Source organism: Drosophila albomicans, chromosome 2R, assembly GCF_009650485.2.
Source record: "Drosophila albomicans strain 15112-1751.03 chromosome 2R, ASM965048v2, whole genome shotgun sequence".
Taxonomy (NCBI): Eukaryota; Metazoa; Arthropoda; class Insecta; order Diptera; family Drosophilidae; genus Drosophila; species Drosophila albomicans.
The window spans coordinates 3,275,503-3,292,134 of NC_047631.2; the positions used below are offsets into that span (position 1 = coordinate 3,275,503).

Consider the following 16,632-nt stretch of genomic DNA (forward strand, 5'->3'; position numbering starts at 1 on the left):
TCGATGATTTATCGAACAAAATCGATGGTGTATAATTGTAATCAATTGCCAAATGAACCGATAAGCTTTAAATTCCGTTAATCGACTAAGTAAATTCAAATTGATTTTGATAAAATTAGTTAACGTTTTAAAAATTTAACAATCTAAAAAAAGAAGTTAGTCTCAAAAGTAAATTCTGTGTTTTATGCGCGTAATTTTTTACTGTTGGTCCAGCATACAAATTGCGAACAAAAAACGTATTTTTCGTTATTCATGCCACGGTAACACTTCACATCAATAACACGTGCAATTGCACGGTTTCTTTTTTGTTTGTTATTATATACAGTAAAATGGGACGTGGTAAAAAGAAAGTACATCCAAAGACGCGCACCGCAGCTTTTAAGGCCAGCGAGCCGAGCGAAGTGGTTGAGGCGCCACATTCCTTCATCATACACCGTGGTCTCTCTTGTCCGTATATAACAGATCTAACTATTGACGTGCGCCGTATAATGGAACCGTTCACAGCAACAAATTTGCGCGAAAAAAAAATGAATCGCATCAAGGACTTTGTTAGCTTGAGCAGTTTCTTTCACGTTTCTCACATGGGCATCTTTAACAAGGCTTCCACTCAACTATCCTTTAAAGTGGTTCGCTTACCGCGTGGTCCGTCGCTTACCTTTAAAGTATGTTTGATTGTTTGTTTTTAAAATACAAGCGCTAATTTCTTCATTAATTACAGGTGCATCAGTTTACTCTGGCTCGCGACGTCATCTCAAGCAGCAAAAAGCAAATGATAGACGTGGATCACTTTAAACATGCTCCGCTTGTCATCATGAATAACTTCAGTGGCGATGGAAAACATTTGAAACTGATGGCGACAACTTTTCAAAACATGTTTCCATCCATCAACCTGGCCCAGGTTAACATCGACACCATTCGTCGCTGTGTTCTCTTCTCGTACAATTCGGAAACCAAACTGGTCGAAATGCGTCACTATTCGGTGCAAGTTGTGCCGGTGGGTTTAAAAAAAGCTGTCAATAAGATAGTCGTTGGTACTGTTCCGAATCTAGGCAAATGTAATGAAGTCGCCGATTTTGTTACTAGGTAATTTGGCAAATGATTTTAAGCTTTTTTTAGGTATTGTAACTCAACCTCTGTTGTAATAATTACAGAGATGGTTATGCATCCGAGTCTGAAGCTGAAGATGAACAGTCGCATGTTGTGTTAGCTCAAACATTAAAAAGCAAAGGTAACTTAGAGGATCACAAGAGCTCAGTTAAACTGCACGAAATTGGACCTCGTTTGACAATGCAGCTGATTAAAATCGAAGAGGGATTACTAACCGGTGAAGTACTCTACCACGACAACGTCATTAAAAGCGAGGAAGAAAAGGAAGTACTGCGAAAACTAATCGAAAAGAAGCGCAAGTTGAAGGAGCAACGAAAAAAGCAGCAAACCGAAAACCGAGCTCGAAATCTAAAACTAAAAAAGGAACAGAAAGAGCCGGGAGGAATCAGAGGAGAAGGATTTGAAGAAGACGCCGATGATGCAGCTGCTGCTGCGAGCGATGTTGACGATGATGCTCAATATTACAAAGATGAAGTTGGCGAGGAGCCTGACGAAGGTAAGTTTTACGTGATGTCTGCGACAATTTTGTGCCTGAATAACAATTAAAATTACAATTTAATCTTTCAGAGCTCTTCAAAAATGATAACAATGGTTCGCGGAAAAGATTCAAATTGCCAGGCAGCAGAAAGTACAAGAATAAGAGACCCAAAGTCGACCCAACTGACGCGAAAAAGAGCTCAAAGTCCAAGAAAAATTATAAATAAATGTTTTAAATAGCTACGATTTTTTTTATTTATATAATATGTTTATTAGTAATTAAATGAGCTATTTGAACATGCGTTGCACAACCTGTTTATAATGGGCATTGCTGGTCTTCCAACTCGACGTAATGTTTTCAAGTAGCTTGACAAATTCACGTTTCTCCTCGTAGTTTGGGACTCGTTCTATTGTCTTCTGCGCCTTTTCAAATTCCTTCAGGCAATAAAACGCTAAGGCTCGACGATATATGCTTTTCTCACTTGGATTGTCATGTGTTTCAACAAATTCCGTATGATAAATGACATGTTCATAGCGTTTTTCTTTCAGCAAGCAGGCAGCCAAATTCGTTTGAACTTGAACAAATAACTTTTCCACATCAATGCCATCGATGCCATTTGTTTTCTTCTCCAACTTGTCGAATGGTTTATATGTAATCAACAGTTTGGCTGAACGCACAAAGTAATCAAAGGCAAACTTCGGATGCGGCTTAAACATGACAACACCATTGTCCTTGTACCGCAATGACAATTTGAAGACTTCGTCCGCGGTCATCTTTTCGATCGCCGTGTTACTGATGATGCGCTCCAATTTCAGCTCAAATTGTAAACATTCTCCGGACTTCGTTGCGATGCTGCAGGCGGCGGTTTCACCTGGCAGAAATTGCTGCAGAAGTATCTCCAAATAACAATCGATAGGCGTCACCGCGGTGCCCATTTCCAATATTTGTGGCATATGTATCTTATTGCTTCCAAGGTATTTCGATGGCCTGCCATCCAAATTTGCACACGGTTTATATATTTCAAAAAGCACAGTGCTATTTGTCAATGGTTTCTCAACATGCTGGAACTGCAAGTTCAAAACCTTTTTGCTCAGACCTCGGACCCGATCGTTCCATTCCTGACCTATATACCAATCCATTGCTGTATGAATATTATTAAAGATTACAAAGTCAAGTAAGCCAGCCTGCCAAAATTGTAGCAACTGAATGCTAGCATCCGAGCGGTGTGACCCTATGCTGGAAAAACAAAAATGCATATTCACTGTAAGACCAAAACTCGGAAGTGCAGCGAATTGTATATTTTTTTTATCTGATTTTAATATTTTACTGTTTTTTTTATTGTAGTAGTAGTTATAATTTATATGTATATGTTAGGTTTTTTTACTTGTAGTAGAATTAAAAATAATTTTAACTTATTGGTATTTTAAGTCTATTCAATTTTGTAAATAAATAAAAGTGTTCTAATATGATGAATATGAGTGTACATCATGTTGTATAAAAGAACATCACATCTTATCCAGACTGTCATAAGATATTCTCAGCTCACAAACATCGCCAGAATGAGTTCTAAGCCTAGTGTTTATGTGACTCGACCAGATGTCGATGAAAGTGGACTGGATCTACTACGAGAAAGGTTTGCTCATAAAATTGTTTTGCGAATGGTTTTAACATTGTTGTGTACTTGATATTCTTAGCTGCAATGTGACCACTTGGTCGAAAGCCTCGGCAATTCCACGGGAAGACCTGTTGCGCGAAATTAAGGGCAAGGAGGCGCTATTCTGTGCGCTCACTGATCGAATTGATGCTGCTGTGTTGGATGCTGCAGGTGATCAACTTAAGTGTATTGCGACCATTTCTGTGGGTTACGAGCACATCGATGTCCACGAGTGTAAGCGACGTGGCATTCGAGTGGGTTACACACCCGATGTGCTGACGGATGCCACAGCGGAGCTGACATTGGCGTTGCTACTGGCCACCAATCGTCGTCTGTTTGAAGCCAACAGGGAAGTGTACAACGGTGGCTGGAAATCATGGTCGCCCATGTGGATGTGTGGAAAAGGATTGAAGAATTCACGTGTCGCCTTGTATGGTTTTGGACGCATAGGGCAAGAGATTGCTGCGCGTATTGTACCTTTCAAGCCCAGTCAGATAACGTATACGACACGTTCGCCGAAGCCGGAAGAGGCTGCCAAGGTCAATGCTAAGCATGTTGGCTTCGATGAAATGCTGAGCTTGTCGGACTTCATTATTGTCTGCTGTGCTTTAACCCCCGAAACAAAGGAAGTCTTTAATTCATCCGCTTTCGAAAAAATGAAACCTCACTGCATTTTTATCAACACAGCTCGGGGTGGTGTTGTGGACCAAAAAGCATTAACCGAAGCACTTATCTCAAAACGTATCATGGCTGCTGGACTAGATGTGACAACCCCTGAGCCCCTTCCACTAAACGATCCTCTTCTTAAGTTGGATAATGTAGTAGTTCTTCCGCATATTGGTAGCGCTGACATAGAGACTCGTAAGGAAATGTCGCGAATCACGGCTAGAAATATAATCGCTGCTCTGAAAGGTTGTGAAATGGAATCGGAGGTGAATTTTTAAAAACTTTTTTACAACTACAAAACTTCATAACACACTAATATGAAATAAATTATAAATACTGCATTTGAAAAGCAACCTTTCATGAAAAAACGCGATATGCAATATAATAGCCTATTTCCACCTCACTCAGTTTTTCTACGTTTTTTAAAGTCCCGTTTCGGGGTTTCCATTTGCACGAACCGAGAAATATGGGCAACGATAAAATTCTCAATATGGCCGCTTTGAAATGTCAGCTGTTTAAATGTAAACACGAGTTGGCGAACAATTCAAAAAACAGCACGCGCATTTTAAAATGAAAAATTTTATTAAATTTCAGGATTTTTATGAGGATTTTGATTTTCAGCAACAGCATGGGTGTTTTTGGGAGCGCGATGTTCCTGGAAACAACGAATCATTTTTTGAAGATAATTTTCGAATTAATAGGGAGGAGTTTGGCACCCTTGTGGAGCGCCTCTGTGGATTGGCCAAAAAAGGGACTACATTTCTCCTCCCATAACTCGAACAACATTGCCTTGTGGATGCCACTCCACGATATTGACGGCTTTCGAGTTTTTTGGCTCATCTAAAATATAACAAATTTGCCTTAAAAACCAAAATAAAATTTTAATTTTTCTATTTTCATACCTTGGCGCACTTAAATGTCAGATGTTTGTTTAGTGGTGACCTCTTTTTCGTTGTCATATCGATCAAAATATCGCGTAATTACCCAAAAAGTGCGTTCGCTATTTCTACGTAGCTCGCGAACCGACTTTTTTTCTTATGGGTTTTTACATGGGGCGAACGTAACATTCGGCCTGAACGTGAAAAAACCAAAGAAAACCGAGGTTTTGGAAGCGGTGGAAATAGGCTATAATTTTCGATTTCAACCATGTCGATTACAACCGTTATATATTAAAAAAAAAATCAAACTGGTTTTGATAAATGATTTTTTTTTTTTTATTAAGATATATATCTACATATATCATGAAAATATAATCAGAATAGGATATTTTATTCGCATGATAAAAAGAAGAGCTATTGTATCGATAGTGGCTCGATGTTTCAAATGAGCCAGTGTTAATAAATCAATTTGTGAATGTTAAATATTCAATTGTGACTGATAAAAATTTGTTTGTAAAAGGCTAATACAATATAAATATGTTTCGCAAATTATATATAAATCAAGAATTGCAAGTAAAAAAAAATTGCAAATTGCAATTTCCACTTGAAAATGTTATTAATACTAAACTAAGTTTACATTTGCTGTTAATAGCAGCTATCGAAAAATGTTAAGTTAACAGTAAAGCGCCATATTTTTTCTTCGTTCCTTCTTTTTTCGCTGTTTCAGCGCGTGGCAAGCGTGGTTCCCTGTTCGGTGCAGTTGTAATTGCAAATTTGCAAGCTAAAATTCGGTCTATCCTTATTTAATAACACAACTCACTGCTTCAATATGAAAATCTACAAGGATATCATCACCGGCGATGAAATGTTCGCAGACACCTACAAGATGAAACTAGTTGATGAGGTTATCTATGAAGTCTACGGTAAATTGGTCAGTAGAAAAAGCGACGACATTGTTCTCGCTGGCTCAAATCCATCAGCCGAAGAAGCTGACGAGGGCACAGAGTTAAATGTCGAAACTGGCGTTGATGTGGTGTTGAACCATCGTCTGTCTGAATGCTTCGCTTTCGGTGACAAAAAGAGCTTCACTCTCTATCTGAAAGATTACATGAAGAAGGTTCTGGAAAAGTTGTCGGCAAGTGCGCCCGACCAAGTCGATGTCTTCAAGACGAACATGAACAAAGCCATGAAGGATATTCTGGGCCGCTTCAAGGATTTGCAGTTCTTCACCGGCGAGTCCATGGACTGCGACGGAATGGTTGCAATGTGTGAATATCGTGATATCAATGGCGCAAGCACTCCAGTTCTTATGTTCTTTAAGCACGGCCTTGAGGAGGAGAAGTGCTAATTTCTTTCGACTTGCGTTAATGATTGATGTACCATACATAAATTTCAATTGCGGCTTTCATGTGGAAACAACAACAACAGGAACGAAAATCAACGCCCATAACAACAAAGTGCATGTGTACATCGATCACTAACATACTCACACATGCCTATTCTAAACGATTTTTCTATTTACACACAATATTTTGCAATAGTTCGAAATTGACAACTCTCAACCATTATAATTTGGATGTATTATGAAAAAAAAATTTTAGTTAAAGCAAAAGACTGCGCCATCAGGAGCCACATACAGTAGCAAAATCTAACGAATTTGTGGTATCTGGAGAGAAACGTAATTTAATGTTTTATATCAACCACATTTATGTATACTTTTGTTTACGTTTTCAATTAAAAATGTCAAAAAGAATCGGAGGTAAAGATCATATTTGTATGTACGAAAAAAAAATAAACGAAAACCTTATACATTTACTGCATTCTCAATTGATGTTTTAATTTTAAAGGTCCCATGCATTTTTCCAGCACATATCATGTTAACAGTTACAGAACAAAGTTGAATGAGTCAGCTATTGGTTGGGGCAAGCAAAAAGTTATTGACCTTTGACAGTGAATTGAAACAGACCTGCGCAATGCAGCAGTACATGATTGCTGAAAGAATGTGTCCTACATTTCTTGCGTTTTGCGGCATTGAACATAACCTGCCTACCCAAGAGTGGATTTATTCTTACTGTTGTTAATACACTTACAAAAATACATTTGTACGATGTCCAATTTTCACAAGGTTACTTACAAGTTTATTCATCATCTAGCTACTTCACGTTCGTTTTACTTCGTATATCAGCGTATAGTTCTTAAGTAGTTGTACCAATTTTTTGTTTAGAACGGTACTTTTAAAAAAATGTGTTAATTAGAATACATTACAAAGAACACAATATCCACTGCATGCGTCTAGTATCTATGTATAATATTATGTAAAGCTATATGAATAATATAATCTCTATTTGTAATTATGGAAATTTAGAAAGAAAATTCAATCGAGTGCTGCCATCAAAAAATTAATTACATATTTTTTGTAATTGGGCTGAATTATTTTAATGGATATCGACCAGGCGATTTTCAATAAAGTTAACCAAAAGAAGTAGGGTTTTAAAAAAATCAAAATAAAACTAGTAGTTACTAAATAATTAAATTTAATGCACATAATAATTTACAAACTTCCAGAAGAAATTTAATGTCACGTTAAAAGCAAAAACAAGTTTTAAATTTAATTATTTAGTTTCTACATTTCAGATCTACATATCTGTAATACGGCAAAAGGTTCAATTTTTAAAAAATTTGTAATGATTCGGCCAATTTAACAGCGTAGTATAGTCAACTTCAACTTCCAGCATTCGACTTTCTGATTCTCTTATGTAAAGAAAATACAGTAGAAGAAGAATATTAGGTTAATAATTAAAAAATGTTTGGTAACGTATTTGGTGAACCGCAAATAATTTTGAAATGAAACAACGATTTAACGGTATTAAGTATTTTCCGTGCCAAAATCGCAAAAAATTGTGAAGTTACAGTCAAGCACGTAATTTGTTCAAAATATTGTTTAAAAAATATATTAGCATAAATGTAAGTCGGATGTACATATGTATATGCAAATGGGCCTGAGCAATAGTTAATAGCATAAAAAGGAAAACATGCGCGACGTTCATTAATTGGTCCATTTTTTTTTTATAAAATATATTAACAATTTCGTTTTATTTCGTTCATAATTTTGATGCGGCACAATTGTTTATAATTGCATTTTGTTTTTAGACTCCCATTTAAGCAAAATAGAATGAGTCTTTAAATTATTTTTTTCAGTCAAATGATTTAAGTGTTAGTTTGTTCTGTCTATGTTTAAAAAAAAAGGACTTCTCAGATAATTGTGTGTACTATTTTCAACGTAAAATTTTACACTTATATATTACAATTACACTAAGTTTGTATATGGAAACAGCAACAGCTGCAATGTTGCACTAAGTTCATTGTGATAGGCTTTGATATATGTTATATGTATGTTTGGAATGAATTGTATTAACAATTTACAAAAAATAAATTAACAAAACTTTCGACAAGCTTATCGGTACGATTAGATTATACTTTACAGTCCGCTCTTTTGATTCAATTTTATCGCGCATCGCATTCAGCTTAATTAACTAAAATTTAGGTAAAAAACACTCATGGTTACATACTACATACACAACACGCTGCTCAATATACATAGTGATCAAACATATATATATATATATATATATATATATATATATATTAGGTGTTATTAGGCATAATGTTTAGATCTTCGTTAATCACACATAATCGAGCTGTACATAGATTTGCTTGACACCAACAGACTCAAAGATCATTCGCGTATGCGTCACCACATATGTGGGATCAACATTCTTCGACACCTCAAGCTTGATGGCACCCACAAAGACATCTGAACAGAGGGTCCAAAAGTGCGGCTCCTGCACGGAATAAACACCAGCCAAGCCAGTCACTTTCTGGTAGCACTGCAACAGCGATCGGTCCAATGCGCTGGGCTGACGCTGCATAAGGATTAGTATGGATTCCTTAATTAAACTTAGCACACTTAGAGCTATTAAAATTGCGATGAAAATTGAACAAATCGGATCCGCGATCATCCATCCAAACATTTGCATTAGCACTGCCGATATAATGACGCCCACGGAGCCAAGGGTGTCGGCCAGAATGTGAAGGAAGACACCACGCATTATCTGCGAATTGCTGCCGCTTCCACTTAAATCATGGGAGTGTCCATGGCTGCTGCTGCTCCCGCTGTGATCGTGTGAATGACCATGTCCTGAAATAGGCACGTGAATTGCAATTTTAGTATTTTAAGTATTAATTATTGAAGTGACTTTTACCATTATCCAATGAAATCGCTTGATGGTTGTGATTGTTGAGATCATTGTGGTTATGGGAGTGTCCATGACTGGAACCGCCGCCGCCATGAGAATGCCCATGTCCATGACCACCACCTCCGCCATGGGAGTGACCATGACCCCCGTGATTAAAGGCGTATATGCCAACGAGATTGACGAGTAGACCAAGCACGGATACGACAAATAACCGTTCGTGCTTCACTTCTGGCGGTTCGATTAGTCTCTCTACGCCCTCCGACAGTATGAAGAAGGCAATGAAGAGCAAAAACAAGCTATTCACAAAGCCCGCCAATACCTCAGCTCGCACATAGCCATAAGAGAACTTATCATTGGCCTTCCACTTTGTTATCACTGACGCAGCCAGACCAGCTAAAAGACCCGTGCAGTCGAAGAACATGTGAAACGAATCGGAGATGAGGCCTGAAAAAAATATGAAAGTATGAATTGGCAATTGTACAGTTGCTGGATTAGATTATAAACAGACCTAAGCTGTTTGTCAAAATGCCATAAAACAGCTCAACGAAAGCAAAACTCAAGTTGAGCAATAGGAAAAGAAACAAATTGCGGGAATTGCGATCGGAGAATATGAGACGCTTCCAGCTGTTTAACTTCTCCTTGATACGGTAGCCAAAATTGCTTCGATCCTTGTGCGTTAGCGGAATCATCTTGCCAAAGAGATAAGCTACCTTTAATTCAAAATCATCAAATAAATAAAAAGACACGCATTAACGTGTTATCAAACACACACGCACGCTTTATTTAATTTTTTGTTTTATTGTTTTGTTTGCATACGTGGTATTATCGTTAGGCAAAGCTCTCTCGCTTCCCGCTCCAGCTGGCTGACGACTCTTGTGATGCGAATGCTTAAGGCTAAAGAATTTCTTGGGAGCGTCGTCGGCGGCAGCAAGTGTCTTGCTAAATTAGCGCATGAAACGCTTCCTGGAGACGTAAGTTAAACGCACAGGTTGGCACTTATTTACACAGGTGGATTTAGCACAATTGTTGTCGATGGTTTTTGTTCAACACTTCAAATTTAATTCATTTTATAGATGAGTGGAAAAAGACGAAACCCGCACCAATCTGCCGTGTTGTCATTAAGCTAGACGTCAACGTACCCCAGTAAACATTTGACTACCCACTAAGCTAACAGGGTTGCATTAATCTAATAAAGTAAATGGGTGCGTTCAGCAACACGACGTATGACGTATTACAACTATCGGAACGTAACGTTTGATCATAAAGCGTAGTTAGGGAATCATCAATAATTTATTTATAGTTTTATTTAGTAGTTACGAAGTAAGAATATTTATTGTACACAAAAAAAAATCTAATTTATTTGTCGCTTGTTTTTATTTCTTTAGCTAATGCATATTTTATTTAATTATTGACCATTATTATTAGGGTTCTTCAACGAATCACATTCACTAAAACTAATTCAGCAAATTCAGTCTGTTAACACTGACTTTTTGTTCTTCTGAACGTGACCATTTGCCATTCACCGAAAACTATCGACCGTTCAAGACGTGTCGTGCCGAGATTTCAATAAATTAATCGAGTGCTCATCGGCTAGAGCCGAAACATTATTATTTTTTAATTCAAACTATTCACTAGTCTGTGTTTTAAATGCAAAAATTTGTGTGGTGGAGCTGAGAAATTATTCTTTCATTTCAGAATTTTAGTAGGCTCTGACTTACACATTCTTCTACCTAATGGGTCGAACATGTAATAGACAACTCGTTTATTAATATGAAATATAACCGATGTGCTTATCATTTAATGGAACCGTGAATCTAAATGTAGTGCGGTAGTCTCCAGTTTCCAGAAGATCGAGAAAATATACAAACTTCGCATATGCAATTGTATTAACGTAGTTCCGACCTAAAATTGTGTGTCTTGCTATTCAACGCTGACACCAAAACCTTTACATTGGCCGTTTGATCCAAGTAAGAAAGTTGGTTCAGCAGATAACAGAATAATGGAGTTATACGCATGTATTCCTTACATCAAAAAGCAAGTTTATTAAAAACTCTACTACACATAGCAGTATAGTCGTAGTACTTTTTTCATACAATTCATGTTAAATTGTAAAATCCGAATGAGACTACTGAACATATGTTGTAAAGTTTACGCCTCATCACCCTTGGTAGCACGTGTGTAGATAACCTGGGAATGATGTTGCACGACCTGCTTGATCAGACCTGTAAACATTAAAGGACAGCACATTAGCAACATTGACTATGAGAATGTCAATCTATCAAATCCAAAATTCTTACCCTTTTCGCGCAGCTCAATCAGAGCACGCTTGGCCAAAGAACCGCGAATCTTCAAACGCTCAGAGACAACGGAGGGCGTGATAAGCTTGTAGGCGGGCACCTCCTTGTACAGCTTCTCATAAGTAGCCTTATCGAACAAAACTTGGTTGTTCAGCTTATCCCTGACTTTGCCTTTGGACCACTTCTTCTTCTTGGCCTTGCCGCCGCCTGAGCCCTCCTTCTTCTTCTGTGTTTTTTGCGGCTGCTTGGCCGACGACTTTGCGTCCTTCTTAGGCGGCTATAGAAAATAACAAAAAATGAGACACTTTTAAAACAGGTCACAAAATACTATTATAATTGCCGCACTAATACGCTTTATTGTATGTGAGGGACATTCGCTTTCGAGGTTATGGTCTCTACATGTTTGTTTGTAACATGAATGGATGGTTTCACTTAATGATATGGCATTATCCATCACAAATCTTAAAGCACAATTCAGTCCAAACATTTTGTGTTGATCATTTGTCAATTTTGAAGCTATTTTCACGTCCAATACAAAATATTTTTATAAAAACTACAGCAGCCGAACTCACCATCGTGAAGATTCAATGCAGAAAGATGGAGGACGGAAATTGATAGAGTTACCATGCGTTGTGAAAATTAATCGATAGGTGGCAGCCCTAGGGCATGAATAGCAATGTGACCATTTTTAGAATTTGGTGCGGTCATTGGTTGGCAAATCCGGAAAATAATGCAGTCTTATTATTATCATGTATACAAAGTCAGATCATTTTTTTTTCTTTTTTTCTTAAATTAAAAAAACCAATTGATTATAACGCTGAAAAACACTAGTATCTGCTCTGGGGCTTTGGTATATATCGCAAGTGTTTGATGTGTCAGGCTGAAAAAATTTCAGAAATTTCGAAACCCTGAATTATCGATGTTTATTAACATTTAAATTTTATCGAAAGTGTGATCGATGTTTCTTCATCATCAGCGTGTGTTTGGAATTTCACATTGTGAGACAAATTTATCAAACGAGATTGTTACAATTATAATTCTGAACTCACTTGAATTCCAATGGATCACCGTTTCAGCTTAAGTATTAATTCCGCACGACTATCAAATCCAATTGCTGATTCCACATGGATAGATGGACAGTCAACGTAAGTAACAAAATCATAGCAGCATCTAACCGCCAGTGAATTAACATTGCCAACTTGTTGTCTAGCTTGAGTCGGCCAACAATATGCCAGCTAAGTCCGAAACATCGCAGCAATTCGAGCGTTTGTCTCAATGGAAGTTATGCAAATGAGGCTCCACAAAATAATACCCTGCATCAAACATCAACGAATATCTCCAGAGGGACGCGTCAAAGGTTAAATCTTAGCCAAGTTGATCCAAAGTAAGTAACAGAATGTAAATAATTATTTAATAAATAATTAATGATTTCCACGCATTAGAACCTATGCAGACGTGCACAGCAGCGGTTTGGCCTCCCGCATTGTGAAATACCATATGGAGAGTCGAGGCGGTCTGCAACGAAGCATGTCCTTTAACCATATACATCAGCCAATTATACAGCCTCGACGCAGCAGCATCGCTACATCGCCTCTCAGCCATAAGCCCAGTCTGCCGTCATTATCAATGACACGAATAGCGCCACCAGAGCGCAGTTTTTATTGCGGCAACACTCTGCCCAGTTTATTGCGTTCGAATTCGTTGTTGGGAATCGAGAAGTGCAGTGATCAGCTTTCACGCGAAAATCGTCCCATTCTGCATCCGCAGCCGTTGGAACACGAAAACGAACCCACACGCAGCGTCCTGGAGGAGTTAAAGGAGATATCGCGTAAGCGTATTAATAGTGACGTAAGTCAACCAATTTCGAGTGCAAGTTCCAGCGGTTTAATTAGCCACAAATGTTTACAGGATATTCAACAAAATGAGTACAACACCAAAAAGAGTTGTAATCGCGTGGTAGACTTTGTCGATCATCATAATATGCATTCACATCCTTATCCACATTCACAACCGTTGTCGGCGCTGCAAACGCCAACTGGAGTTAAACGACATCGTGAATTGAGTGTCGCGGTGCCTTTGCGTATGCATCATTCACCAATAGTTCTCCCACTGCAGCACCACCATCTGCAGCAGCAGCAACAGCAACATCTGCAAAACCACCAACTACAGCAGCAGCAACAGCAAAATCAACTTCATATGAAATATGGAGGTAGCAACAACAACCACTCGCCGCAGCAATCGCCGGAACAGATAGCAAAGCGTCGCAATTGCAGTTACAGCAACGATATTAGCAGTTCGCTGAGCTCCAGTAAGCTGCATAGCAATAAGAGAAAACTCTACGATATGCGTGAGAAAGTGCGCTTGGACACTGGCAACACAAGTTTCGCGACAAGCGGTGGCAGCAGATCGCCTGACAATTCGCCCACACAACATGCAGCCAAAATACAGCGTCGGCAGCCAACGGCAGCCGATTTACGGCTGGAGCATTTAACAAAGTCACAGAGTACACCTATTACAACTTTGCCAGCAACGCCAGCACAGCGTGCGGTCTCGGCGCCGACTTTGCCACAAGCAATAATCCAGGAAAAAACGGAGACGGTAGCGACAGCATCACCGAGGCCAAAACTGACATTGTTCAACACGCAGCAGCTACAATGGAAGCAACCGGAGCGCACAGTTGGTGCAGAGAGTCCTGATACCGATGTGGATGCTGGTGAATATGCGGGCATACATTTCGTTAAACCTAAGCAACAGAATTCATTCAATGGTATCAAGAATTCCCATGTGGAGCGAACACAAAAAACCAAATTGGCACTTATGTTAAGCAGCTTAAAAGGGGAAATTTATCAAAACGATGCGGAGTCAGAGGCGCGACTAAGTGATGAACCAGATGCAAAGCAACTACAGCCGATAGTGACGACGACAACAGCGGCAACACTTGTTGTGACAACAGTAACGGCAACAACGCCAACGATAACAGGGACATCATCGGAAAAAACAACTTCAACAACATTAACAACAGCAGCATCAGATGCAACAATTACGAAGCCAGCAGATGCAAAAATAGCAATTTCTGCATCCACAGTAACAGCAATACCAACAACTACAGCAGCAGAAACAGTAATACCAACAACAAAGTCAGTTATATTAAGCATGACGACCATAACCCCTGCATCGAGCACAGCGCAAACATCAAACAATAGCTTAAATTTGATTTCATTCAACAACTCGGCGACCACCGCAAAACCCTTACCACCAGCTAACAGCGAAGTGTCATCAAATCTGAAAGCAAATAGCAGTTCTGTTCTAAGTGGACTTAAGCTGACAACAAATACGACCAATGCCGCAACTGCACCCATTACATTTGCTAGTTCAAAGACAGCAGATACAACGAATCAAAACGAAGCTGCCTCGATAAAAAAGTCGATAGCTCCAACTGTGCCTGTATTAACAAGCACCACAACAAGCACAGGAGTATTCTCGTTTGGTAATACGACAGTCACAGCTGCAACAACGACTAATGCTTCTGCAGTGAGTGTGACAACGTCACCAATCACATCACCAACGTTTACATTTTGTAACGCTACAACACCAGCAGCTTCTGCGGCAACAGCAGTACCAACAACTGCAACTGATGCGTCAGCTAAATCTTTAATGTTTACTTTTGGCAGTGCTGCACCAACAAAGTCAACAATGGTAGCAGACTCGACAACCACCAATAAAACAACAACATTCTCATTTGGCAATATTAGCAACAACAAAGCTGTGCCAGCGTTTAAAATGGATAATTGGGCTCCAAAGCCTTTGGAAACGGTGTCTGACAGTAGCCAGAATTTAGACAATACTTTTAAGGCCCCGACATCAACAGCTGCTCCAACAAACGTACAGAACACTACGGCAGCAAGCAAAGCTTTTAGTTTTGGCACCAATACGAGCACGACCACACCCAGTGTTGCTGGGGCAATTGTACCAACGGGTACACCAATTTTTGGCCAGGCAGTGGCAACGCCTTCATTTAGTTTTAACAGTGCTACAACAGCAACAACAACAGCTCCACTGGCTGCGTCAACTTCTTCTAATAACAGTCCGGGTATATTCACCTTTGCAGCAAGTGGAACTGGAGGCACTCCAGCAGTTGTGAAGCCTGTGGCAAAGGCCACACCATTTTCATTGCCCACTAGCAATAAAACCAATGTATTCAGCTTTGGCGGAGGGACTGGAGGAATCACGACGAAGACTCCAGCAACAGCTACAGCATCGAGCAGCTTAAATTTTAGTGCTACGCCAACTGCTCCACCAGCAGCGAATAAAAACAGCTTTAGTTTCAATGCCACGCCCAAGCAGACCCCCATATTTGGTAGCGGCACAACGGAGAATGCAACTGCAGCTAAACCATTTACATTTGGCGGTACCGCTGCCGCAACGGAGCAACAGCCGCAGTCAACAGTAGCAGCGGCGCCTGGAGGCGGAGGCGGAGGTTTCTCTTTTGCCGCTGTAGCTCAGAAAAATGAATCCGTCAATTTGTTTGGCACACTGGCAGCCACAAGCGTTGTTAATCCGAGTTTTAATTTTGGCGGCAATCACGTTCCCTCAATGACATCAACAGGAACAACCGCACCAGCACCTACTGCATTTGGGGGCTTTGCAACACCAGCGGCGCCTGTTAGCAAACCGTTTACATTTGGGGCAGGTCCGCCAGCAAGTGATGTCGCCTCACCCATGGGAGGTAATCTATTTGCAAGTGCTGTAGCCGCTACACAGCAACAACAAAACAAGCCAGGTGGTTTCTTCTCGACAACAAACAATAGTAATGGCGTTGCGCCAGCACCGGCAAATGCTAATGCTCCATTTGCATTTGGAGGTGCCACATCTCTGCCTCAGATGAACAGCACCCCCAAACCGTTTGCATTCGGTGCCACTTCAGCCACGACACCAACTCCAAATATTTTTGCCAGCCCCACCCCAGCTCCCACACACGGTGGACCAGCATTTAATTTCGGTAGCACAACGTCACCAGTTCCAGGAAACGCACCTAGGCCCGATATGCATGGAGGCCCCACGGCACAGCAAGTGAACAGCGGTAATGTATTCGCATTGCCTAACACACCGGAAAATCGACCAATAAGACGCGCCACAAGGCGTCTCCAGAAGTAGGAACTTCATCTGGAGAATCTTTAGCATTTTAGAATTAAGATAAAAGACCAATTGAATTGAATATGAATATGAATGTAACACTCAATTATACATATGTTTACAGCTATAGATTATTATATTTACATTCTAAATAAATTGTCAG

General features: G+C 39.6%; 7 protein-coding genes across 8 annotated transcripts; 4 read left to right on the forward strand and 3 right to left on the reverse strand.

Annotated features, from left to right (window-relative positions):
• The first annotated feature begins 247 nt into the window (after positions 1-247).
• On the forward strand, positions 248-1,825 carry LOC117574079 (protein Peter pan). Its single transcript, XM_034257713.2, has 4 exons — positions 248-662; positions 719-1,083; positions 1,152-1,603; positions 1,675-1,825. The coding sequence occupies exons 1-4, from the start codon at positions 330-332 to the stop codon at positions 1,809-1,811; spliced, it is 1,287 nt and encodes a 428-aa protein (XP_034113604.1). The 5' UTR covers positions 248-329; the 3' UTR covers positions 1,812-1,825.
• On the reverse strand, positions 1,809-2,827 carry LOC117574083 (uncharacterized). Its single transcript, XM_034257717.2, has one exon. The coding sequence runs from the start codon at positions 2,722-2,724 to the stop codon at positions 1,873-1,875; it is 852 nt and encodes a 283-aa protein (XP_034113608.1). The 5' UTR covers positions 2,725-2,827; the 3' UTR covers positions 1,809-1,872.
• Positions 2,828-3,003: 176 nt separating this feature from the next.
• On the forward strand, positions 3,004-4,254 carry LOC117574082 (glyoxylate reductase/hydroxypyruvate reductase). Its single transcript, XM_034257716.2, has 2 exons — positions 3,004-3,218; positions 3,280-4,254. The coding sequence occupies exons 1-2, from the start codon at positions 3,073-3,075 to the stop codon at positions 4,181-4,183; spliced, it is 1,050 nt and encodes a 349-aa protein (XP_034113607.1). The 5' UTR covers positions 3,004-3,072; the 3' UTR covers positions 4,184-4,254.
• A 1,233-nt stretch (positions 4,255-5,487) lies between these two features.
• Positions 5,488-6,603, forward strand: LOC117574085 (translationally-controlled tumor protein homolog). The gene has a single exon (XM_034257720.2). It carries the CDS (start codon positions 5,613-5,615, stop codon positions 6,129-6,131), a length of 519 nt encoding a protein of 172 aa, XP_034113611.1. The 5' UTR covers positions 5,488-5,612; the 3' UTR covers positions 6,132-6,603.
• Positions 6,325-10,181, reverse strand: LOC117574080 (zinc transporter 7). 2 transcript variants are annotated; one of them, XR_007955362.1, is made up of 5 exons: positions 9,856-10,180; positions 9,548-9,749; positions 9,046-9,483; positions 6,918-8,981; positions 6,325-6,829 (listed from the first exon to the last, which is right to left on the reverse strand). XR_007955362.1 is itself a non-coding variant. In XM_034257715.2 (4 exons), the coding sequence occupies exons 2-4, from the start codon at positions 9,726-9,728 to the stop codon at positions 8,467-8,469; spliced, it is 1,134 nt and encodes a 377-aa protein (XP_034113606.1). In that variant the 5' UTR covers positions 9,729-9,749; positions 9,816-10,181; the 3' UTR covers positions 7,781-8,466. The 2 variants fall into 2 exon arrangements, 1 of the variants encoding a protein (XP_034113606.1); XM_034257715.2 differs by lacking the exon at positions 6,325-6,829 and having other exon boundaries at positions 7,781-8,981; positions 9,816-10,181.
• Positions 10,182-11,057: 876 nt separating this feature from the next.
• Positions 11,058-12,021, reverse strand: LOC117574100 (40S ribosomal protein S25). Its single transcript, XM_034257740.2, has 3 exons — positions 11,909-12,021; positions 11,337-11,613; positions 11,058-11,261 (listed from the first exon to the last, which is right to left on the reverse strand). The coding sequence occupies exons 1-3, from the start codon at positions 11,909-11,911 to the stop codon at positions 11,188-11,190; spliced, it is 354 nt and encodes a 117-aa protein (XP_034113631.1). The 5' UTR covers positions 11,912-12,021; the 3' UTR covers positions 11,058-11,187.
• Positions 12,022-12,091: 70 nt separating this feature from the next.
• Positions 12,092-16,628, forward strand: LOC117574099 (mucin-5AC). Its single transcript, XM_034257739.2, has 4 exons — positions 12,092-12,481; positions 12,547-12,720; positions 12,779-13,184; positions 13,245-16,628. Exons 1-4 carry the CDS (start codon positions 12,396-12,398, stop codon positions 16,488-16,490), a joined length of 3,912 nt encoding a protein of 1,303 aa, XP_034113630.1. The 5' UTR covers positions 12,092-12,395; the 3' UTR covers positions 16,491-16,628.
• Positions 16,629-16,632: the final 4 nt, after the last annotated feature.